This window comes from Hippoglossus hippoglossus, chromosome 24, assembly GCF_009819705.1.
Source record: "Hippoglossus hippoglossus isolate fHipHip1 chromosome 24, fHipHip1.pri, whole genome shotgun sequence".
In the NCBI taxonomy this organism is placed as follows: domain Eukaryota; kingdom Metazoa; phylum Chordata; class Actinopteri; order Pleuronectiformes; family Pleuronectidae; genus Hippoglossus; species Hippoglossus hippoglossus.
In genome coordinates, this window is record NC_047174.1 from 20642079 (window position 1) to 20668315 (window position 26237).

The 26237-nt window shown below is 43.3% G+C and overlaps 1 protein-coding gene and 1 pseudogene across 2 annotated transcripts; one reads left to right on the plus strand and one right to left on the minus strand.

The window, feature by feature from the left end:
* The first annotated feature begins 791 nt into the window (after positions 1 to 791).
* meis2b (Meis homeobox 2b) lies at positions 792 to 26237 on the plus strand. Of its 2 annotated transcripts, XM_034580473.1 has the most exons (13): positions 792 to 1105; positions 1421 to 1653; positions 2363 to 2504; positions 2657 to 2707; positions 3015 to 3065; positions 3163 to 3309; positions 8923 to 9037; positions 17051 to 17190; positions 19727 to 19803; positions 21563 to 21621; positions 21812 to 21901; positions 22673 to 22769; positions 25589 to 26237. In XM_034580473.1, the coding sequence occupies exons 1-12, from the start codon at positions 1094 to 1096 to the stop codon at positions 22729 to 22731; spliced, it is 1176 nt and encodes a 391-aa protein (XP_034436364.1). In that variant the 5' UTR covers positions 792 to 1093; the 3' UTR covers positions 22732 to 22769; positions 25589 to 26237. The 2 variants fall into 2 exon arrangements, with proteins under 2 accessions (XP_034436364.1, XP_034436363.1); XM_034580472.1 differs by lacking the exon at positions 792 to 1105 and having other exon boundaries at positions 1333 to 1653.
* On the minus strand, positions 4194 to 6712 carry LOC117758337 (annotated as a pseudogene).

Here is a 26237-nt window from a genome sequence, read left to right on the forward strand (position 1 = left end):
ACACACACACACACACACACACACACACACACACACACACACACACACACACACACACACACACACACACACACACACACACACACACACACACACACACACACACACTCTTCCTCTGAGCTAAAATAAGGCATGGGAAGTTTACTAATATCTCAGAGAACGTGATTAGGAGTGAAGAACTTCAAAATTCCATGAGACATGCTAACATCCATCCAGCTGAAATCTTACCATTGACAGATCTAGTTTAACTGTACAGGTTTCCATGGTGCTCTTTAAACACATCCTCTTTACTAAAACTGAAAATAACTCTTTACAGGCGAATTTGACTATTTTATAATTCATTTAATATAAAAAACGTGTCTCCCATTCAAATGCCAAAGGTTCAAACATATTCATGTATTTGATTTCTGCATGTTTACTCAACACTGACAGTTGAAAAGTTGAAGGAGTCAGGAAGTGGGCTGAGATCCTGGCACAGGCCAACTGTTATAGACCTATTGAATATTCAAACATGGGACCTGCCTCCATTTAAAAAACATGATTCGTATAATGTAATTTACACATGCGATGTTTTAGATGCAGAAATGATCCATATTTCGCAAAAGGAGCCACAGAGGCAGAAGGGTGTGGGTTTGCTTTGAAAGTAATGACCGAAACCCCCGATTCTCACAACACAGTAACGTGTCAGCAGGCAGGGGCTGGACAACCCCCCACCCAAAAGAACTCCTCCGCCCTCCGTCATCAGCGCGTCCCGCAGCTCCTATAACTGGCATCACAGCAGACCTGCGAACAGTGAGCGTGTCGGCGCGCACAGGCATGGACACGAGGACGCAGTGAGAGTACGCACGGTGTTACTGACATCACACACTCACACGAGGCAGATTCCCACTGATCCTCTCGCTTAAGGAACTCAGTCAACAGTGCGCGTTTAGGCTCTCGAGCGCGAGGACCCGCTTTACATCCCTTTGCATTGATTTGCTCCAGCCACACAATAGGACCGGATTATAATCCCTCTTGGATTTAACTGGCTCCAATTGATCAACTTCACTTCTCATCATCACCAAACTTCTCTTGCTGGAAACCGCGCGCGGAGATGGCGCAGAGGGTACGTCTCTTTCATTCAGATTTTTTCTAATTCTCAAAATTTAGTTAAACATCTTTAAAAATGATTCAAGTAGCATTAACACTGCAGAATAAAAACATGTATGACAAATACAATTTTCAGACAGTGATTTATACTATAATCCTATGTTTCTGTGTGGGATCCAGGTGCGATGCCTTTAGTGAATCCAGTAAACGTAGGGATACTCTTGACCCTGTCGGCGGCTCAGCCCACGCTCTGCTCTTATTTATTCCGAGGGAGACGCTTGTTTCTCGCCACCTGTTCATGTCTGAATGTCATCTGCAACTTTCACCCCAGTACGATGAGCTGGCTCATTACGGTGGCGCGATGGACGGAGTCGGAGTCCCCACCTCCATGTACGGAGACCCGCACGCCCCCCGGCCCCTGCCCCAGGTCCACCACCTGAACCACGGGCCGCCCCCGCACCCGGCCCAGCACTACGGAGCCCATGCGCCGCACAACATCATGCCCAGCAGCATGGGCAGCGCCGTCAACGACGCACTGAAGAGAGACAAGGACCAGATCTACGGGTGTGGAATCAATAGCAGCCCGATACAATCCCTCACAGCCATGTAGCAACAACAATAATCTGAATAACAATTTAATTGCACAAGCAAGTAAATACACACAATTCGTAATCAAAATAAATAGATAAATCAAATATTACATATCAAGCAATTTATTAATAGGATATATGAAATGTTATATATATATACAAATTTGAGTGTTTCATATAATAATAATAATGATTATTATTATTTGTATTATTTGTTATTGTTGTTGCTGTTGCTGTTGATAACTGTGTCCTAGCCTATTGTTGTTTTTGGTTGTTGTTATTATTTAACAGGCACAAAACGCATTTAATTTCATCTGTGAAGCAAAGAGGGGAAATACATTTCACATAAATTACGTATATTTTTTCCTTTTACTCTATAATTAATAATATATTCTGACCATGAAAATTAGGAATTATAGGCAATAATTTCCCATGCATTTCTAATTTGATTTAAATGTTGCTGCTTTGCTGCTACAAGAGTAGACGCGCAATGATGCCATTTAATTAAGTGGGATTACATTATTTTTGCGGCAGTTTGAAGGGACGATATTTTTTTTACTTTTCTTATGTTTTCGTTGATGAAGTCGCTTTGCCTCGTGTGACATGTTATCTACCGGGGCTGTAGTTTGTGTCCAGGCCCAACAATGACCGTAGCCCACGGGCCACTCTCCGCTGTGTTGCAGACACCCTCTCTTCCCTCTGCTGGCTCTGGTGTTCGAGAAGTGTGAGCTGGCGACCTGCACGCCCAGAGAACCCGGGGTGGCCGGAGGAGACGTCTGCTCCTCCGACTCCTTCAATGAAGACATCGCCGTGTTTGCCAAACAGGTAGGATCGACTCAGGTGCTTGGTGGGTCAGGGATGTAACGACTCAGACTCCAACCCTGTGTTTCCTCGGGCCGGGTGGAGGGTTGTGATTTATTCTGTGGAACACAAACGGATTTAAACTAAAGCCCCACTTGTCCCTTCTCTCTGTTCAGATCCGCACAGAGAAACCTTTATTTTCGTCCAACCCGGAGCTGGATAACTTGGTGAGCGCTTCCCACTCCTTCTGCGGCTGCCTGTGTTCTGTGCGCGCAGCGGATATTCTGGACACATTTTTGCTTGTTATAAAGGAAAAATAATATTGGTAAAATACAGACCGTCATTATAACGACGTCTCAATCATGCACCGTTCCATTATCAATTAAATTCAATAAAATGTTACCCTATTCAAATTAATTTTAGTTTATTCTATTTGTAAATCGCCAAATCTTAACATACATACATATCGAGGCACTTTACATGGTAAGGACGAGACCTTTTTCTGATACTGATTTCTATGTGTTATATTTTCAGATGATTCAAGCGATTCAAGTCCTTCGATTTCACCTCCTGGAATTAGAGAAGGTAACATGTCCTCTCTGATGAACTCAGTCCTTTAGTGACACCGATCACATCGCTTTTTTTCTGGGACTCAAACTATATGACATTCTCAATTCCGCAGGTTCACGAGCTCTGTGATAACTTCTGCCACCGGTACATCAGCTGTCTGAAAGGCAAAATGCCCATCGACCTGGTCATAGAGGATCGAGACGTGTGCAAGTCGGACTTCGACGACCTCTCGGGGTCCTCGACCAACCTCGCAGATCATGTGAGTCAAACGACCGAATCCACAGTAAAGCGCAGCCTCGCGCAGATCCTCGTCGTAGAGCGGCGTTTACTGCGATTACAAACACACACACACGCACGCACGCACGCACACACACACACACACACACACACACACACACACACACACACACACACACACACACTATTTTAAATGAGGACAAAAATAAAAGAGAAAAAATAACACGTTCTGTTACACTGAATGAAATTTCATGTGTCTAAAAACGATTCAGGTAAATAAAAATAGAGCAAGAATCCAGAATAGTGAAATTTCTCACAATTTCTCAATATTTGTAAAGTGTGACTGGAGCCACAAGAAGACATAGCTGCCTTATGAGAGTTCATCAACCACCATTGTAGACAATACATCAGCAGCCCATCTCTTCGGGTGCTCTCTGTTTTCACTGAATCTGACAGGATGTTAGACTTGGATTCCTTTAGGATTTCACAGATTAAACCTATAAAGCAGGTTGTTGAGTTTGTGATTTTTTTGGTTGAGGGCTGCTGCTGCTGCTTCCTAAGAGGCGGTGAGTCCGTCATTCATGCTGAGGAAAATGTCCCCAATGTGGAAAGAGGATATTTGTTGTTTAAATCATATTTTGTAACTTTTTTTATTTGCAATTTAAATTTAAATATCATTAAGCATTAAGAGCAAAGAGAGAGAGAGAGAGAGCGAGAGAGAGAGAGACATTAACGTTGAGCACCCACACTGCTCCTCGCATTTGCAGCTTTCTCTCTTTCTCTCTTTTTCTCTTTCTCTCTTTCTCTCTTTCTTTCTCTCTTTCTCTCTTTCTCTCTTTCTTTCTCTCTTTCTCTCTTTCTCTCTTTCTCTCTTTCTTTCTCTCTTTCTCTCTTTCTCTCTTTCTCTCTTTCTTTGGACAATTCCATTTATATTTTCGCCTGGATTTTTTCCCAGTTCTACTACTCCTCCAGCATTCTGCAGGAATATCATATTTGTCTCCTTCCTGCCAAATTTCTGGAGGAACTTTTCCCTGGCCAGCCCGGTGTCCACATGAGTCTTGTGTTTGAGAGCCATTTCCAGGGCCATCTCCCAGTTGAAAAGGTTAATGTCGACTTGAATGGCCTGGTAGATGTGTCCAGCTTGTAACAGAGCCTCAGACTCCTGGATACGACCACTGAACAACGGCATGTGGGCCAAGGATGACCCCTTAGATGGCTGCTTCTTTATAAAATACATATACTGCATCCTTGTTAATCTCCAATGGCAGCATTGGCTATCTCCGCTGTCGTCAGCCCCATGTTGGCCAGACATGCCCGCAAACATGGGTCCTTGGCAAAGCGGCAGAGGTGCAGAGCATCCTCCCAACATGAAGAGGCACTGTATTTTTGGAGCAAGGCTAAGTGGTAAACTACTATACACCAGTGAACTGTCTCCTTGGTGTAATGTCACCTTGGTGCCAACGTAGTTCAGAATTTTTGGGGCTTTGCTGAACTCACTGCAATCCTTTGTATACATTGGCCACGAACACGCCTGGTATCATTTGTCCTGAGAGATCCGATCACAAGTGGCCAGCATTATGTACGTGTGTTCACACCTGGCATTAAAGTGCGTCCTGAATTGTTCTCCTGTGACCACTTTTGATCGGATCTCACTTCCCTGCTCTACATGCAAATTATCACGTACGAGATTTGTGTTAGTTAAGACCAAACAATGTCTGAGTTTACAGATGAGTCCGATGTCACTGTGTGTGTGTGTGTGTGTGTGTGTGTGTGTGTGTGTGTGTGTGTGTGTGTGTGTGTGTGTGTGTGTGTGGGTGTGTGTGTGTGTGTGTGTGTTTCGGGGCGAGCGAGCGAAAGAAAGGTAGAGAGACGAGTCAGGAGAGGCTGAATGAATCTTGTGCAGCTGTGAAGAAAGATTTTACCAATTTAATGAAAGTATCATTATGTGGTGATCAGTCATGAGAAGAGAAAAAATCAGTTCGATTCATAGTGCATCGGGTCGGAGGACGTCAGCTGAGTAGGAGGTCCTACATATGTGGCCCAGGACAGATTTGCGTTAACACTGCTAAAAGAAATTTGGACACATGTGGCCCACCTCCGAATGTGGTCTGGCGTGATCAGATCACTATCCGATCTGTGTGCCTTCACACCGGTTCACACCTGTACTTACAGCTGTCCACTTGTGATGGGATCACAAAAACATGTTAATACCAGGTGTGAACAGGGCCATTGTGTGTACGGGGCCATTGTTTTTGGCAGCAGCTCCTTGTCAGTGAAGACAACACTTGCGTTCCACACTGTGAACTGCTTGTCTTGGATTCAACACAGGATGTTAGCAGTATCATTCCATGCCCTACCCTGGACCAGGCTGCCAATTTGGCAGATTTGGGGATGTTGTCCAAGATGACACACAGAAGTCAAGTAAAGGTCATGGTTCTTGTAATTAAAGGCAATATTCCTCGGTGGATGTTGCCACACTGGTCCAGAGCGAACTCCACCACCTCCAGCTTGTGGGTCAACAGCCTCCCATTGCTGAGGGGTTTCACGGTCAGGGCATCAAAATGATGGATGACTTTTTCCATCACTGTGGTCCTGGATGGCAATGGTGTCGTTACTCAGTGAGCCACCCTGGGCATTTAGAATATCAGCTCTCGTACCAGGTAACTTAGGGGACGATATCATTCGACCCTCATAGGAGAACACATACAACCCTGCTCCAGGGGATGATGTCGCTCGACAAAGATCACAGGAATGTGATGTCACGCTGCAAAGTTCATGATGATGTCCCCATGTCTTTGCTTGATGTCACCACTCTAGATGGCTCCCATTGACACCTACAATTGCAGGAAAACCTGAATATCTAAAAAAAGATAAATATTTGGTAAAAAAGTTGTACTTAAGCAGGAATTTCCTTGGCAAGCCGAACATTTTGACATTTGAATCTTTAAAAGGTTTGATGTATGTGGAGGTGGTTGGTGATTGAAAATCATATGGAAAAAGAATGAAAACTATTCATTATTATTATTACTATAATGTCTGCTGTCAGCATTCACACTAATTATCAGTTAATGATATAAGATACTTACATCAACCTACATGAATCCTCAGATGTCTCAGTGCACTTCCTATGACTTGCTAATGTTAACTTGGTTTCCTGGCTAAAACAGTCATACTATGGTTACTGGTGAGGGGCAGCCACAAATACATTTGTGTCCTTTACTCTAGCAAATGCCACCTGATGAGTAATTTTGTAAGTAAAGTATGATGATGATCCTCTCCAGAGTGCAGCTGCTAGCCTTGTGTTTGCTGTTGAGCTTCAGTTCCTCTCAGTCGGCTGTTTCTCAACCAACAGGATTAATACAGCTTGAGAGGAGGGGGGTCTTTGTCAGGCTGCCGCGTGTGAGCTCATAGAAACGGTTTTCCATGTTCCATTCTACATTGGTAGCTGAGGCTAACCGGCTGTTTTCTTCCAGAAGAGGGTCATGTGATTGGATCCTGACGAATCAGCCAAAGCTACGTCATGACCGAAAAGCAGTGTTGGGTCTTTGTGTTCTGCTGTTTGTGACTGGCTGCAACTTTGTAGGTGGTCTACTTGTGACCCTTTTAGTTTGTGGCTGTTGCACCCCACTTTTGTGTTGGCCAGCTGTGCTAGTGTCCTGTTTTAGGTAGATGTAATAACTTTTATTTTGTGAGTTGTCCACCTAATGGTTTTGTGTTGAGTGGAAGTGGCATCCACTTGTTTGGCTATTTGTGTGCCCGCTGCTCACTTTTGATCCATCAGCAGAAATTAGTTGACCCTACTGTGTTGTGAGCTTGTTTGTGCCATTTCGGGGTTTTTTTCAAACTGAAATGTCACGTTTCAAAACTTCTCATTTTCAGCGGCTCTAAAATCTCGGACTTACTGTATGTGGACGTCAGGCAGAGTTGATGCATTTTTAAATAAAAACATAGTAGTATGGATGAAACCTCAGACTGGGAGGCCTGATACTACTTATTGCAAATAAAAATCCCAGTTTGAACATTTTCTCTGTTGACCGCTGGTAATTTATATTTTCACAACAAGTAAATCTGCCTGTATGATTTAGTTTCAAGCCTTGAGGTGAGCTACAGGTCTGTAGGACATTCATGTCACATTTGTTACAGTACCACAACTGGCAGATTAATAATTGAATGTAATACAGCCCAGTTTCACCTGATTGTGCTGAACAAACAGCCCCTCATTCACATTCTGTGCCATTAAAAACATAGAGCGTGTGCATATGTTGACCGTTCACTGCCGCAGTAATATAATCTGCCTGTACAGCTGTTCTCAGACATGACCTGTGGAGGAACTCCAGAGAATTGGGTTTGGACTTTCTCTAGAGGTTTCCTTTCACACATGAACAACACAGCCAGAGATTCTCTTTTCCGATGCGTTCACAACAACAGCAAATCCTCCGCAGGATTCAGGTGAGGGATGATGCCGCAGCGAGAGGCAGGACGTAACATATTAGTTCCGCTGCAGGGATCACGTGTTTTGTTTCCAACACATCGGCACCAGTGTCGGCCCTTATCACCAAAAGGTCTGTTGACATCTTCGTCGGTGTCTTCCCTTGTATGGCTTCCCTTTTTCATCCAGAGATATTTGTTTTGTTTATTTTTTTATTTTTGCACCTGTCGCTTTTTAGAAACGTCATCAACCCCCCCCCATTTGCTCGCAGTGAATCCTGCAGAGGATTTCCTGCTGTGTTCTCACATCGGTTCCTTTGGACTTTCTACGGACTTTAGACTAAGGGGCCGGATGGGGAAAGTATGCAGCAACTCTGGAAACTCTCAGTCTGACGTTTGCATTCAAACATACAGCCCCTGCAGAAAAACTCTCTCTGGAGTTCAGTGCATGTCTGAAAGCAGCTTGGGTCATCTGGATAACAGTGTGAGGCAAAAGATGCAATGAGCATGAATGTTTGGTAGAATTGAACACATACATTCCTGTTTACTGGGTTTGAACAGATGGGCTGTGATGAAGTAAGACCTTCATTTGCCTGATAAACATACAAACACATGGCGCCTCTTTGAGTAGCTGTGTGTACTGAGGAGTTGTAATTATTGTGTGGCTGGATAAGAAAAGAGGGGCCATCAGTGAGAGGCCTCATTCACGCTGCGCCTTTGTCCCCACACTCCTTGTTGTCATCTGCCGAGCTCTTCATCTGATCACCATCCGGCAAACAGCTGACGCCAAGAGGCTGAAGAGGGAGATCTGCTGTTTGCTTTGGGCTTATAACAGTCTGAGTGGCCAGCCCAGTCGGCCTGATAAAAACAGGCTTCCTCCCCAGCACTGCTCACAGACACAGCACAGATACAGGAGGGTCCACATGCTGCAGGGCTGCTTAACTGTAAACCTCTGAACTCTTTCTGCAACTAGATTGAAACGTCCCTGTTGAAAAGAATGGTAATGTTTTTCTTCTCAACCTATAGTTCCTGCCTTAACTATGCTAATCATGCAATGCTGCTTTCTTTGTTTTCTTTGGAAAACTGCTATGGACCTCATACTGGACTTACTGGACCTTCCTCATCTATTTCTCCCCTTTCCTCTCTTCTCTCCTCTGTTTCCTTATCTCCTGTCCCCTGGTGTGTGGACCTCTCCCTGACCTCACAGAATCCAGCATCCTGGAGAGACCTGGATGACGCCCACTCCACGCCCTCCGTGGGCACCCCGGGACCGTCCAGTGGGGGACACGTTTCCCAGAGTGGAGACAACACAAGTGAACTCGGTAAGAGCCTCCTGTGTCCATATCAAAGCTTTGACTTTCCTGTGACCTCTCTCTGAGCCCTGCTGCCTGGTGGCCTGGCTGCTGGGGGATCCTTTCAGGAAAGTGTATGTGCTTACCACATCTAATCAGAGGACTCATCTTCATCTTATCTCCACTGATCTAAACACATAAACAAAAGTTTGGTCCTGCTTTTAGTGAGGACTGTTTTATATTTAAAAAAATGTTCCCAACATAATACCTTCTGTTTGAGCAATAAGAAAATTACTAAGCAATTTATTCTATTCTATTTTTATAGATTTACATCTTTAGTTATAGACTTGGCTCGGGCTCGGGAGTAGGGTTAGTAGGGATGTCAGAAAATAGTTAGAGACACACTCTGCAATGTTCTCTCTATTTAAGAGTTTTAGCAACTTGGAGCTGGGCTTCATATTAAACGATGCACAGAAAATTGGTTGATTCCAGTTATTTTACACACAGTGTGTCCACTTCATGACCTGTTAAATGATGAAGGATTCAGAAGCAGATTAAGGAGTCACTACTTTCTAGCCGGAATTTAGTCCTGGCAAAGTGCAGAGCAGCTGTTGAAAGAGTGTTTCGATTTTTGTCAATGTAAGTTGTTTACAGAAAACAAAATGACCCAAGATTGTATTTATATACTCAGTATAGTCAGACAAATTTACAAGATACTATACACAATATGTATCCAACAGATATTTTCATAACTGTGCTGATTTGTGCGTGGATGCCTCTTTATTTTTGAAATTACACAGATGTGAATGATCCAATCTTTGACTTCAAGTAAGAAGATCACACGTGCACAAATAACTGTTACTACCTTACTTTAGCAGTCAATGTGTGCACTCAGTCGCAGCTCAGTATTCTCTTTTCCCTCTCATGCTCTCCAGCCCTGCTCCTTCTTGTGTTGTCCTGGTGTTCCTGCACTTAATGTGATTTCTGATGTGCTAATTGGAGGCTATAAGGGTTTTATGGCTTGTTTTTGTTTTTCTCCCCTCTGGCCGCAGTAAAAATAGAATGGACTTTAAAGCAACTTTCCACCCTCTGCCCATCAGGCATCAATGAGCAGAGCATTGACAAGAACAATAGGAGGATGCTTTGCAAGACAAGAGATTAAGAGACCATCAGAAACAGACCTAGTGCTCTGGATCTGCTTTTCAAACTCATCTTAGCTTATCAACTTCACCTAAGAAACAAATAGATTGTGATGTATACTTGGTAAATTTTACATTTGGTCCAAAAGTCTATGTTGAAGCCAAGAAAGACCAAAGTGTGAATAGCTTCTTTCCTTTAGGCTTTTTTTAAACAACAGTGGGGGGAAAACCCAAGGTCCATGCCCTTTTGACCTGGGAGAGAATGCATAGAGGATGGGGGTGCAGAATGCCCCCTGTAGGGATGTAAGGACAGAGCACTTTATGTATGAGGAACAAAAGGAGAGATGAGGGCAGAATGATCAGAGCTTTGGTTGCTGCAGCAGGATCTGCTGCATGCTTCCTGCTGCTTCTCCCTGGGCCTCACCGCCTTGTTTCCAGCCTATTCTCATGCTAGGGTAAAGTCAAACTCACAACCTAAAAGGACAGTGACAGGCATATCATGCTAATCTCATTTGGAGCAGGTAGATGGCCTACACAGAGTTGCAATCATGTTGGCTTGCAGATATCATGATATTTATGACGGGTTCAGAACTGGACGGTCACCTTATTCAATGGTGTACACTCATGTGAGCATATTTTAGTAATTTAATCTGGAAACATCCCATCTAGTCACTACCCATTCTGCATCAGTGTTTACAGACAATGAATAGATGGCCTTAAGGTTTACTTTCAGCACTAGCTTGCCAGGTTTGTGTCCCTTCCTTGTCACTTTTTGCACAGATGCACTGACTTCATACTTTTTGTATCATCTACCAAACCTAAAACCTGTTGCAGAAAGCACAGTTGCTTCCTGGATATACCCCCAGCAGTGTTTTTTTTCAGGATATCTGATGTTCTCTGTAACTGCTTTCAGACATGCACTGAACTCTGGAGAATCTCTAGAAAGTCTCTGGAGGGGCTGTATGTGTGAATGCACATGTAAGATTGATAATTTTCTTTGGAATTTATGCGACCAGCCCCCTCGTAATAAGACTGCAGAATGTCCACATAATGTCCGAAGGAGCGGATGTGAACAAACTCAGGATGCCATACATGTAGAATACACTGATGAAGAGATCAAGAGAGCTGGTATTGATGTGCTGTAAACAAAGACACGTGATCTCCCTCTGCCTGCTGCACCACACCTCACCTGATTTCTTTGTTGTTGGGAACAAGTCTGAGCAGCTAATCTTCTCTGTGTTGTTCATGTGTGAAAAGCGAACTCTGTAGAAAGTCTGGACCAAATCCTCTGGAGGTCATGAAAACTGTTGGTCAGGATCATGTTTTTTTCTGACTGAAACCCTTGGTCAGAGTTAACGAAAGACTGTGGTTTAAGTCGAATGCTCCGAGTCAGCAATGAAAGGAATTACACTGAAGTTGCACCACTTTGCACCGTTCAGTGGGAGTACTGGAAGTAGTGGGCCTGGTATGTAGCAAGGCATGTAAAGTGAAGACGGGACTGGAAGTGTACCACATCCAACGCCACGGACCCAATCATTGTAGGAATAACAAGTTGGGCAACTGTCGAAGGGATCAAACTGAATTACCAGTTTTTCTTTGGCAGAATGATTATGAACGTTTAAAATGTAATGACAACCAAACAGACAGGATAATATTTTGCTGTAGTAGGTTGAATTTGTCATGCTTCTATGGTCTGAGGAAACCTTTTTAAATCCACTGTCATTTGAGAGCGATAACATGGTGGTGCTGTGGCTTCCAGCCCAGGCTAACCACAGCTAGATGATCCATCTAGTGTGTGGCTGGTGGTTTGACTCATGGCTGCCTACTCCCCTGTGAGCTCTTGGGTTCTGGTTGTTGCCTTGTAAGCTGTGTGATATGCAGAGAGGTTTGTCTTTGATAGCTCAACCCCCAGGGTGACTGCTGGTGACCACAGCTACAGGGGCTGAGCTCTCCCAGGAATGCTTGGAAGGGGTCTGGGGGAGGACGAGGGGAAGGCTTGAAATGTCCATCACAAAGGGCCAAATAAAACAAAAGGCAATGGGAATGACTCAAAAAAGATCCTGAACACTGGTGTGTAGAAATGGAATGTGAGGAGCAGGATGAGTTGCATCTTTTTTGTCACATCCCAAGGCTGCAGTAAGGGGGAAGGAATGAGGCTCAGTGTAGGTGCTGACATGCCAATGACATCACAGCATCACATAGAGTGCAGGCTCATGTGGCTATAGCATCTGTCATGCTGTGGATCTCAGACATGCTTGAAAAAGGGAGGGAGAAGACGGGGGAAAAGAGATCAGTGCTGGCTGATCAGAGAAAAGAAGATGTCAAGAAATCTTCTTTTTTTTAAATCAAGAACTGCATATTTACTATTAAAGGGTAAGTTCCCCCAAATTACAAAAAGCATATTTGGTTTTCCCATTCCACCCCCAACATAATTGAGGTGAACTGACACACACATAGAAGACACAGACAAAGATGTGAAGAGAGTTTGTGGTGATAAGAGCTGAGGACAGTGTTGGGGTGCTGTGGCACATGTGGCTCTCTCTGAGGTTTCTACCTTCTTTTTACCCTGTTAAATTTTTTTTTGTTAAGGGCAGAGGATGTCACACCTTGTTAAAGCCCTATGAGACAAATTGTGATTTGTGAATATGGGCTATACAAATACAATTTGATTGATTGATTGATTGATTGATTGAACAAAAGTACATGATCTACGCAGTAGAGTTAATACGTCACTTCCTGCCTCTGCTGCGCCTGACTACTCCACCTCTCACTTGAATAATACGGAGGATTTGATGCTGTCGTGAGCACGTCTGTGCAGAAAACCTCCCGCTGCGTTGGGCATGTGTGAAAGGCAGACTCTGGGTAAACTCCGGACCCAATTCTCTGGATTTTACTCCGAGGTTGTGTCTGAAAAAGGCTTAAGAGTTGTGGTCATTTGGTGGTCACACACAACATGAAAACAACTATCTTGATACTGCTGTTTAGGTGTTACTTTTAACTTCTAAATAAAGTCAGATTTTTAAATGGCACCAAATGGCGTGCAAAATTATTTAACAATGCAGATGAATGGACACTATTTTGGATTGATTTTCAGTGCTGTTAGCACCATAAACAAATGTGTTTTATTTTCTAGTTGTAATTTGCATAGAAATGTTATTCCTACACACACACACACACTTATATTAAGCTTTAAACAGCTGTTAACAGTTGCATTTCCCCATTAACAGCTTCTAATCCTCACGTTCACCTTCTCACACAGAGGATTCCCCGTGTTTTGGAAGTCTTCCAGAGCACTACATTTAGAGCCTTGTATCATGTCTAATAAGGGGAGGAGCCACAAGGTGTCACTGATGATGGATCAGGGCCCCTCTGAGCTCATTAAGCAGACTGCGACGGCTTTGCATCACTGATGCAGCTGGGGGTGCGGCAATCAGTTTTGCCAGACGCCTTGCACTTTGTCTTATGGACACGTCATCCACTGACTGCCTGGCCCAGCGACTGATGAGAAAATAGAAGTCCATTTGGAAAGATCTTTAAGATCTTGCATGTCGTGGATTTAAACTATAATAAGAAACAAAAAGGAAGATGAAGCAGTTTGCTGATGAACAAGAACCCAAATTTAAACTGAAAACTTTTTTCTAATAATAGTTTTTTATTACTGAGCCCTTACTATTACTGAATTCAAGAAAAGCTGCTTCACAAACTTTATTCAAACGAATATGTATCTTCTAAGACTCAGTTTAAATGATCTCACTGAGCAGGCAGACCTTGTATACTTATTATGAATATCTCTTTATTTTATCTTTAAAAACCTTGTCACACAGTTTACATGAATTTAATACAATAGCATGTATTGCAAATAGATCTCAGGTTAATCAACCCATTTCTAATCCATTTAAACTGACACACCACCTTCAGTGAAGAGCAAGACATAAAACAACATCAGAAACAAATTTATTTATTTGTGCCAAATTGATTGAAAAACGAAAAGTACATCAATAAGCATGTAAGAGATAATTAAATAAAGAAATAGAAACATTGGTCATAGAGGAGACAGAACAATCATTTGTCATTTGTTTATCAGTCCGTTCTTTTGAGTAAGAGATAGTAGAGAGTTGTAGGCTTAGCTTTTAGAGTTGACTGTTATAGAACTAACCTCATGCCCATTATAAAATCTGTCTGAATATATTCATCAGCAAACTGAGGCAAATGTAAACTCAGATGGAGATTTCTGCTGTGGCAAGGACCACAGCAGAAAAGAGAGAAGCCATTAAGGGAGAGTTGGAAAAGTCCAACCAGAGAAGAGGATTTTAAGAGCAAGCTGAACAGAGTGTGTAAGAGCAGCCGAGGCAGAGGGGAGAAAGGACAGGACCACTCTTCATATCTCAGGGTGCTGTTTTTTGTGTGTGTTTTTCTTCTTAGCCCCGGGGCAATACTCTAGCCATCCCTGCGGTAATGCCCACCTCCCCACCCTCCACCACACCCCCTCCAGTGTCCTGCGTGCAGACACGGGCAGGCAGGGTGGAGCAGGGGAGGGGGATGTGGAGAGAGAAGAGCGGGCGGAGGTGAAGGGGGCATGAGAGACTTGCATGGGTGTATGACTTTGAGACTGCACCGTCACACACTGGGTAGATTGGCCGAGTTGCCGGGGAACAGTCAGAAGCGATTAGTGTAGCGGAGGATGTGCCCTGCGGCTCTCTCTCTCTGGAGCAGAAGAAAGAGGGATGAGGAGAGGAGGTGGACCAGGGTGGGGTGTTGAGGGTGGGGGGTAGAGATGGAGAACAACATGCTTTCCTTAGATATATTCTATTCCTTAGATATAATTAGGCCGTTTCTTTCTTTCTTTCTTTCTTTCTTTCTTTCTTTCTTTCTTTCTTTCTTTCTTTCTTTCTTTCTTTGCACACAGTATAGCTTTATGATCTGATGATGAATCACACTACAGTACCACGCAAGCCATCATTAGCACACTATGTATTATTGCGTCCACTCTTTGATAGATGCAATTATAGCTACGCTGAATGAACTTCTTTTCTTCTTCAACACCATTCTGATCAGTTACATCAAGCAGGTCTTGAAGAATATATTTGAAAAAAATCAAATGTCCTCGGACTTTTCTGTGTTAATTTTGCAAGAAGCCTCAGACTGAACTGCCATTTTGTTTTTTTTGTTCTCTTTTGTCTTTTGTTTTGCCCAACACCCCTCATCCATTATCCTGTTGCAATATATTACATTGATGTGGGCAGTGCAGAGATGGTTGAGAATGTTGCCAGCTCACACCCCCATATATGAGCAGAAAGAAAGATATTTCTTCTTTCTGATCATATATATATATATATATATATATATATACTTGTTGTGTCAAATGACGCCACTAAAACACACGGATGGCAGTGCTCAAACCCTCCACTTCCGGTAGCAGTTGTAAGTAAAGCTAAACTTTGTAGTGGGTACCTTTGGAGATCCCAGTCAGCAAAGATACAAGCCGCAATCTTGAGTTTGAATTTTTCACCCTGTGATCATATACAGTAGCTCTCACTGAAAAGCTGGAACAAGATGATTCAGAATACCGAAAGTATGGTGCTGCCAGACAGTGTGGAGTTAGATGATTTTATTCAAAGAAAAAAGGAAAACTCCCTCACACCCCCAGCAGCACCTGAGGGAACCTGCGCTCTTAAGGACGTAACTTAACCAACAAGCTGTGAAAGAGGTGGAGGGCAGGGGCAGTGTGAACTCTGTAACCTGTCTGTGTCTCAGAGCTGGACACCATCAGTCAAAACTCCCACAACCCCCACAGCCCCCGAATCCAGATCACATCCTTTTTAATGTCAATATTCATTAGCTGAAATATTCATGTATGAATATGGCTCATATAGGCGCGCTTGATTGATGCATCTCTAAAAACAAAAAGACATGCTAGGGCAAATCTTAAGAAAAGTAGGGTTCCTGTCCCGCCTCGGGGGAGGAGTCTCTCAGATGCATTATTCACATGCCCTCCAGGCAGGCTTTCAAGGCTTCTCTGCCCCGAGGGCAAGAAAAATAACCACCACTGTTAAAAGTAAATCATCTCGGCTGATGCACAATTAATGGCAGAGGGGGAGAGGGAGTGGTGTGCCCCTTGTGTTGCGAGATGGAGTGAGTTAGCTAGCAGGGGCGGAAATCTCAGCTTAAAGGAAGCCTTACGCCTCGATCCATGCCCAAGCTTCCTGCTGAAATCAAACAGGGATGCTACTAATGGCAGGATCCAGAGGATGCAGCGCTGCAGACAATCCAACACGGACTCTGTCATGAGTGTAGGGGTTGGAGAGGGTCGGTCAGTGGACACGTGAGAACACAAGGGTGATGGCTTCATGTCCTACAGACTCACCCCCCCCCCCCCCCCCCCCCCTCCATTCTGCTTCAGTACCCCAAGCGAATATCTTGCTTCCAACTTCAAACAACACTGGGTTTGATGTTCCTGGGTTTATACTCCATTCACAGGCCATACTTTTGTTGTTGTTTTTTCCTCCCATTGTGTGTAAGGAAATCATTAGTCTTATCTCAAACAGAGGTCACATATAAATAAGTGTAGCCTACATAGCAGTGAGTCTGACTGCAGTTTGAACGTTCATTATTTCATGACAGGCACACAGCTCCTGCAGTCATTACCTCATGTCAAACGCGTGGCTCAGATTGAATTAATAGCTCTTGCTTTTATTGAGCTTCCACACTCCGAACTCCTCTTCATTATCCAGTGGCCAGGGAGTCAAGCAGAGGTGAGAGGAAAAATCTCGTGGTGCCGTGCCACAGAGGAATGCAATTTCCCTCTGTCTGCCTTTTCACGGCACAATTTTGCGGAGGAGGATGAAGGCGACAGGGCCAAATTAATGCTTTCTCGTAACGTGACTACTGTTGTCTCTGATCGCAGGAGACGGCCTCGACAACAGCCTGGCATCACCAGGCACAGGAGATGAGGATGACCAGGACAAGAAGAGGCAGAAGAAACGAGGCATCTTCCCTAAAGTGGCCACAAATATTATGAGAGCGTGGCTCTTCCAGCACCTTACGGTAAGGAAATCTATTCTGGATCCTGATGAGTTCCTTTTCCACACAAACCAAATCCAGCTGTAGCTTTTTATAGATTCAAAACACAGGATGTGTTGTCTTCTGTCTAACAATAACTCAACACCAATTTCACATAATGCTAGAAATCGATGTTGTCTAACCCTAGGCCCTCCATCAAGCAACAGTTGTTTGGAATGATGCCTCTTTGGCCAATAATGAGCCCAGGCTAAATTCCCCCAAAGCAACTTGGAACTAAGTTTGTCTTTGTTCCATTGTAAGAGACCAAAGCAAAGATGAACTGTAAAGGTCCTTTCTGAAATACCAGTCTGGGGTTCGTACAGCGTTTGTACTGAAATCAACATCAGAAGCATTCCATTCAGAAGCAGCAGCAGCGTGTTGGCGCTCAATACAAGGATATGAGGAGAGCTTTACCTTTTATCCAAGGTCCAAAAGATACCACCACCGCTTCCTCCTCAGTTTTTCTCTGCTGCTCTTAGATGTCGTATAACCGCTGAGATGTTTGGTTTGTAAAAGGCCCACACAGGTCCTGTACTTGGGGTAATTCCTTCCTTTCCAAAGGCCACCTTTAGATTTTCCAGATAAAAAAGGAGGATAATTGAATTATCCCCTCGCTGTTCCTCATCCCCTTTCAGGCTTAATTTGTTCAGCACAAGTGTTTGCCGTGGCAGGATGTACCTATGAAAAGTGTGCATGGGGACTTTGGCCTCTGAAAGGCCTGTTGCAACACCCAGGCGATCAAGCATTCATCAGGCGTTAAGGGTGTGAAAGGAGCGGGATTATGTTTTGTCAGACATTTCAGCGTGAGGCCCGCAGTGGGCTGTGTGTGTGTGGGTCTGTGTGTGTGCGTGTGTAGTGTGTGTGTGTGTGTGGGGGGGGGGGGGGGGGCAGCTAGCTGTAGCCTCCTGCTTTTGTCGTCTATTCTGAAAACCCTTAAAATATCCCCTTCTGAGGAAGCTACAAAGAAAGCAGCTGTGAAAGGTTTCAATTCATTATATTATTCATTATTGGCCCATTAGCCTGGTCGCAACTGTTGGTTTCCATGCAACCCTGCATTTATCCACACTGAAAGACTGATGCCAAAGTTTGAGTTTGAGGAGTAAACCGTGAATCCACTGAAGGTCACAAGTATCCTGGCAGAGTCCGATTGTTCTCTCAGTGGAGATATAACTTTTAATTAATTGTTTATACAGTATGTGATGCTTGTGCGTCTATGATGCCTTAATTATGTAAAAATATGCCTGAATCTAATTAGCAAAACTATGCACTGCTTGTTCCCAACAACGTTTTTCATTCCAAAAGAGAAAATTTATCCTAAATTGTTTTTTAGTTCTAGTTTATATATCAATACATTTGTCAACAATACAGTGTGGTCCTTTTATTCCTGGCAGGAACATTGTGGTCTCTGTCCATTCATATAAATAGCTACTAATGGCTAATTGTTTTTCCCACCAGCCCCCTTGTAAGCACAATGTTCGAATGAGCCCATGTGAGAACACAGCAGGAGATCTTCCTCAGGATTCACCATGAGCGAGTGGGTGTGTTCATGATGTTTCTAACACGCGACAGATGCAAAAATGATAGAAAGAAAAAAATATATATATATAAATATCTCAGTGTTTATGTGTTGTAAACAAAAACACGTGATCTCTGCAGCAGAATGAATACGTTACGTCCTGCCTCCGCCTGCTGCAACACCACTCGCCTGAACAGATTCCTCTGTTAGAGTGAGCGCACGTGCACGGAGAACCTCCTGCTGCATTGTTCATGTGTTCAAGGGAACCACCGAAGAAAGTCCGGACCCAATTTTGTTCAGTTCACGTCTAAATACGGCTTCACTGAGCTGGAACGATTGCTCGTAGTGAGACGTGTGTGTGTGTGTGTGTGTGTGTGTGTGTGTGTGTGTGTGTGTGTGTGTGTGTGTGTGTGTGTGTGTGTGTGTGTGTGTGTGTGTGTGTTTGAATATAAGAATGAAGTGCTTGGAAGCTCATCCTTCACTGATGACCACAGGAGGCGGCTGCTGATCTGACAGCAGTAGAATGGGGACTGGCGCACGACCCTGCTCTCAGTGTACAGGTCACCTCTGTTTGCCATCTGCCACCCCTTCCCACTGTCTCATACACAGAGTCAGCGGAGGGACCAGGACAGAGACAGGGATGGAGCAAGGTGGGGAGGGGTTGTAGGTGACAGGGGGCCTGGCCTTATCGGGGCCCCAAACAATAGCCACCATTGTGCCTTTTTATATCCCACCCGATCGTTTGTCAACCAATGTCAAATACTGTCACACAATGCCACGCGCTTTCAGCCTGTAGTGTTTGGGGCCTCAACTGTGGTCAGCTTCCATTTTCCAGAGTGGACTTGTTCACTCACTTGTAGGAATTACTGCTCCTGGAAGGGACAAGCACCTCCTGAGTGTGAGGATCCCTGACATGCTACATGTGGAGACCTCTAAATGAATGCAATTTTTTTTACATTTTTCTCTTTGTATATATTGATTGTGTAATGTTTTTGTCGCTCACAGCACCCGTACCCCTCAGAGGAACAGAAAAAGCAGCTAGCACAAGACACAGGCCTCACCATCCTTCAAGTGAACAACTGGTAAGTCAGATCTGAGCGTCTGCTTTGTCACATAACATGCGACTGATCTCAAGATCAGATCCAGTCACACATTCATGCACAGTTTACAAAAAAAAGATGCGACTTAACTGCAGAGTTTATATTGCATCTTCATCTCAATCTAGGCGATGAGTCATAATGCAGTCAAACCACAACACACACCACATTCATCTTGCTGTATTCAATGTGATCTGCTCTGTATAACTTTGGCTCATGATCATCAGATGCAGCCCTTTTTTCAGGATCAAAGTGATGTTAGTGTTTGGCATCGATACATCCATGGCTGGCAATTCAATTTGTATAGCACCAAATCACAACATCCATTATCTCAAGTCACTTTACATATTATACATTTATCAAAGATTATTTTTGACGGCAATGAGATACGTGACCAGTGGATCCTAAATGTCCTAACCCTAACCCTTTCTGACAAGAATTGAGTTATGTGCTGCTGTAGTATAGAATTGTCATGTAGATGGTAATTCTACTCACTTTCTGGTTTTGATTGATTAATTGACAATTGTCATTCAACATGTACAGTGCCACTGACATGCCAAACAAGGCCATTTAAAACACCAGTAAAACCAGAAAATATTAGTAAATAATAGTCCAGGCAAAAGTGGTTAAGACATGTATTGACCATAGCCTTGTAAAAACAGGGAATAACAACTTCCTCACAACCATTTTAGGTTTCAACATCTTAGCTAGAGACAGGTCCAATAAAACAATCACAAACAATGTAGTTCTGTGTGTCTGCTGCTCAAATTGGGATGCTTTGAGATAATGTTTCTTAATTTATATGTTGTGGATTTCCTGTTGCATAACCGAACACAATGAGAGCATACACTGGTGTAGCTTGAATATGAATAAAAAAATATATATATTGATCAATAGTGGATGCATCTTTGTTGACCATCAGTTTCATTCCAACTGATAAACCTCCTATAAAATCCACCAGTTTGTTCTGACGTGTGTCATGTTTCCTACAGACCAACTTCCATAACCACCTACCTGTGAGTGCAGACCAACATTCACAGGTCTATAGTCGAGGCTCCATCAAATAAAGATATCAAAGCATGCTAAATCCCCGTTCTGTCTGTTTGCTAGATGTATCAATGGCAAAGAATTGGCAGAGCAGTTAGCCCCATCACAGCCTGAGGCTACATGGCTTAACCCAGATCAATAGATTTTTCCAGCTCTGTGACTTTCTCTTAATACCCCACATTATGTCAATAGGAATAAAGTAGATTATTTGTCAGATCCCTGGAGACACAGTGAGGCTCCACTTCTTCAAAAGCTAAAATAGAAAGTTTTTGTAAATGCTGTGTATTTTAGATATCTCCTGTAATGTTAGGTGCAGGGGAGCAATGGACAAAGCAAAGACACAAATTTGAAAAAAAACTTTCAAACTAAAGAAGGGAGACAGAATATTTGTTTTCCTTATTTTTTGTAATGAACTGATTCCTTTTAACATGATCTACACAACATAGATTTAAGACTTTAGAAATCTACACTCATCCAGACAACTAACAACAAGACAATCAATGTATACTTACTAGATTTTTAGGCTTTTGACCATTTCTCATGGCCTTCTTGAATGAATGCAACTCTTGTCACTGGAAATCCTCTGTTACATGGTGGCACCTGAAAAAAGACCCTGGATTTTATCAAATACCAGTGTTCCAAAAAAATATATTATTTTTCTTAACTCCGAATTCACATGATATTTTCTTTTTTCCAGGTTTATTAATGCAAGGAGGAGAATAGTCCAACCTATGATTGACCAGTCCAACAGAGCAGGTAAAACTGCACTTCATCCACTCTTCAGTGTACTAAATATTTCTTTCTATACTGTTCAGGTGGAGCTAGAGGCCGTGTGAAAAAAGAGAAAGATACTGTACATAGTGGAGGTGCAGGGTGATGAGGTAGCTTTGTGTGCACAATGTTTGGTTATTAAGGAAGTCTGACAGTCGGGTTTCTCCTCTTTCAGTGAATCAGAGTACAGCTTACAGTCCAGATGGCCAGCCATTGGGAGGCTTTGTTCTTGATGGGCAGCAACACATGGGTCTCCGACCTGGAGGTAAGACCTGCATGTATCAAACCACCAAGGACAAAAGGTCCTGCATCACTTTCTGCTTTTGTTTAGCTGAGTCTCCAACCAGTCAAAAAAGAAACGCTGTAACACCCGCCAACGTAATAACAGCCCACAAGCACAATAAACAGAAAACATAATGCAAATCTGCAGCTTTCAATGTAATAATCCTACATGCATAATAGCAGTTGCCTACTACAAAGGTAATATGTAATTTCCTGCAAATAATAGCTATTACATTTGCAGGAAATTACGTATTACGTTTGTAAATTACTTGTGTCAATATGATGATATGGCGATGGAATGTTCTGTGTAGGCTAATTATGATTATTCTACTCTTACATGGAACATTATACAGTATTAGTCCTATGGCAGGTTCCAATTTGATGTTAATCAATTAATTAATATGGTATAATATAAACATTTGAATTTGGTTGAACATTACAATGCAGAAGAAAACACTGTGTCAAATAAATTCAGTGGGTGTTTTTTGTACCTGTATTACTTGTCTCTGACGTCACAGCTCCATTCAAGGGACCTGTGTGACTTTGACTCAGATGACAGGGCTGTGATTCACATGATCTCTTCAGTGATATTTTGCGATGGGAATGTGCTTCGGCTTCTTTACACTTGTGTGGCTGCTCTTTGGTTGTGTTAACATCAGAGCTGAAGCTGCAGCAGTGATGTCAGAGAGCAGTGCTGTCTGAGTGGTCTGTCATGTTGTTGGTGTTTAACAGTGTGTGTTCTCTTCGTTCGCAGGCCCCATGGGTGGCATGGGTATGAACATGGGCATGGACGGGCAGTGGCACTACATGTAAAACCACTCCACTGAGGCGAGCCTGAACAACAGGTTGAAGTGAGTAGTCTTTTCTCAGTACCTCTGCTCAGTACTGCTCCTTCTCACCAAGCCAATCATTCCCATGTTATTAAAAGAAGCAGAATGATTCGCGTATCCACTTGTCTAAACGTGAGTGTCTGAAGAAAGAATTGGAGACATGTCCAACAATTTACAATTTATTGAACTCTCTCTGCACCAGTGTTCCACAGCTCACCAATCTGGCGTAGTATATGTGGGCAGTTGTGGCTCAGGAGGTAGAGTGGCTCATCTGCTGACCTGAGGGTCGGTTGTTTGACCCCCAGCTCCTCCAGTCCGCATGTAAATAAGACTAGAACAGCGTAATTTAAATTCAGTGCATTCCTTTTAACAACACAGGACTCTGAGACACTGAGGACTCTGTGTCCTCTCTTTTCTTTTCTGCCTCTCTCTCTGGGATTTTGGAAGTTTTAGCATAACCTGGATAGGTTCTCGGGTTTAAACCATTTGTTTTATTTTGAGGTTTTTAAGAGTTTTAGAAGTAGTGAACCTGATAAGGCCAGCAAATTAGAGAAATAGGTAAATGATTCATTATTGCCCCACCAGTATTTAGTCTGAATTCAGAGGGGGTTTTAATCTATGATGTTACAATTGTTTTTCAGGACATTCAGCTGTAACACTGTTCAATCAGCTCTGCTCCCAGTAGAACTGCACACACCCATTATGGACTGCACTTGAACTCTAGCTTAACTCTCTTAACTGCGCAATATCAATTCTGTCTGTTCCTTACAATGGTTCACGTGCAATCCATTCACTGTACATATTCTCACAACACATATTTTCTTTTCTTTTTTTACACTGTACATATTAGTTTTTATTACATTTATATTTATTTTCATTTTCTATATTTCCTTACACTTAAGTATTATTATTCTTACACTTGAGTAGTGTATGTTGCTTATTATTTCTTACTGATAATATTTTGGACTCTTGCTGCTGTAATATTGCCAATTTCCCCATAGCGGGACCAATAAAGGATTATCTTATCTTATCTTCTCTTATTCTTCGGAGCTCATGTCTGGCAGTAGGTAGAAGACGCCATGTCTAAAATAAGACCACAGAACTCCAAATGGGCCAGGGCACTAAAACACACTGTACATGTCTATGTGATGTTGTTATTTAAGGTTATAGGCAGCTGTGAGCCACTGGGGTGGTGGGAGGTAAATCTGTCTGTGTGGGTCGACTAAACAAATTCAGTGAGTGGGCAACATATTTATCTCTCACACCACCTCCTCTTTTCCTCTCCATCACTCTAACATCCTCTTTCTCCATTTTTCTTCTCCTCCATCTCTTCTCCACCTGCAATCTGATTAAGAATCAGGGTAATACTCCCACCCACCCCCTGTACACCCCCCCCCCCCCCCCCCCCCCCCGCCTCCAGCCTCTATCAGCTCCCCACCACTGCTGACAGTTCTCAAATCAAGACGTATCGCCTGCCGGAGGCACCCGAGCACAGAGAATTTTATTTAACACCCACTCTCCACTGCTCAATGAGCCTCGCTGTAATGACACTTACCTTGATTAATAGAGCTCTTTATATGTAAATAGGAGCCGCATTTGCTTCATTTTTTTTCAACGGGGCCAATTTTAGGTAACACAACCCCCTCCTCCCTGTCTAATAATCCCCTCAGCTTTGCTAATGAAGTCCAAAGAGCAGATAGTGACGCTTCATCTAAGAAATAAGAAATAAATACATGGCGATCTGCACAGAGACATCAGGCTCTCAGTCTGAATAAAAGCTGCCTATATGTTTTTTCAGGGTGTTTAATCTAATTATTTCTCATTGAATGATCATTGACTAGTTACAGTAATAGCTCAGTAGAGCTGGGTGTTTTTGCCTCCCCTAATTTGATCTGTGGTGAGAGCGTATGCTGACAGAGGCAGTAAATCTCCCCCAGGACTGCAGGAAAGAAGAGGGCCATGTTTAGAGTCATACAAGGCTTCTCCGTGCACGATAAAGCCCGAGCCATAACATTTAGCCATTATGGAATACATGACTGAATCGGCACTATTTGACTCTCCTCTCTGCTGCACAGCACAGCTTGCTCCACCATATGTTGTATTACCTCAACTTCAAATGTTTGTCCAATAGGATATGAAAGAGTTCATTTCAGAATTCTATATGATGGAAGTGCAGCGAGACCAAAACCACATTTTCCCTGACATTATTCTGTTCTGAGATAAAGGAGGAACGAAGAATTATCAGATTAAAAATTGCAATGAGTGTGAAAGCTCATTCTTGAAATTTAAAACAAGTGTTTGACAAAAAAGAACTTTCAGTCATTTCACCTTCTAAGTTTTTCTGGAGGTTTCGACCGCATTTCATGGTCTCAAGAGCAGAATTATTGCATTTAAAAATGTTTTTTATATCAAGTCAGCTGATGACAATTGAACAGAAGATGGCAAGAGGTGACTGTGCACATGTATAGTGGACCTTGAGTTCAGAGGTCTATATTCACGTATCAAAGGGCTCATAAGGACCAGATATTTTCCATTTTCATATTGATAGTAAACCCGACGTTTTACAGACTGGATTCCACAACAGGGCTCACAGGAGGAGCTACGTCTGAGCAGGGTTCGGCTGGTAGACATTGGCGGCCTGTGTGTGAGCTCTGAATGTTGTGAGGTCACTTGACATACTGTATATTCTCACTGTTAACTAATGTCTGAACTCTGGGTCCACTTTTCTTCCAACCACCTGTAATTTAGTGGTGTTGTTGTTGTGTGGGCGTGGGGGGGGGGGGCCAGGCCTGGATTTGTGCGTCCTCTAACCCTCTGTCCTCTGTCCCCTCTGTGTCCAGGCCTCCATGGTTGGCTCAGGGATCTTCCTCCATCTGGCAGTGGAGCTCAGCCGCAGTCGCCACGTCACACCCACCTGATCACTCCCACCTCACCTTGCCCGAGCCCGCACGGTGCACGCGTGTACAGGATCACCATGGAAACGCCTCACCTCACAGATTTGGACTTGAAAGTGAAGAGACTCGTGCGAGGCGAGGAGCTTCGTTGCTGCACGGGGGGGGGGGGAAAGCGACGAACGAGGACTCCACGGTGCAGAGAAGCAGAGTGACACTCGTCCATCTCCTCTTAAATTATTTATTTATTTTTCTACAACCACGGGACGACGACGTTTCTCCTCCTTTTTTAAGTAAAGCTGTGCCCCTAAACGTGCCCATCCTCCCCGCCCTCTCCTCCAAAGGCCAGAAGAGAAAAAAACACTGTGGAAGAACTCTTTGATAGAAGAGGACTCGCTGTTGTGCTGTGTAGATTCGTGCTCTTCATTTCTGTCCATGTTTGCGCTTGTGACCATTAGAAGTTTAGAGTGAGCTTTCATTGACATGTTTAAAAAAAAAAAAAAAAAAATCCTGACTGTGGCCAAGGAAAGAAAAATGTGAATGTTTAGTTTCTGTTCTCCACGCACTGCATCCCTGCTGTTCTCATCCCGCGTGTGTT

What these genes read in the sequence shown, in the direction of transcription:
- meis2b (XM_034580472.1), top strand. Translation starts at nt 1,388, where the DNA reads ATGTCTGAATGTCATCTGCAACTTTCACCCCAGTACGATGAGCTGGCT. An exon ending in GACAAGGACCAGATCTACGG is followed by an intron (nt 1,654 to 2,362) that starts GTGTGGAATCAA and finishes GCTGTGTTGCAG; the next exon opens with ACACCCTCTCTTCCCTCTGC. An exon ending in ACCTCCTGGAATTAGAGAAG is followed by an intron (nt 3,066 to 3,162) that starts GTAACATGTCCT and finishes TCAATTCCGCAG; the next exon opens with GTTCACGAGCTCTGTGATAA.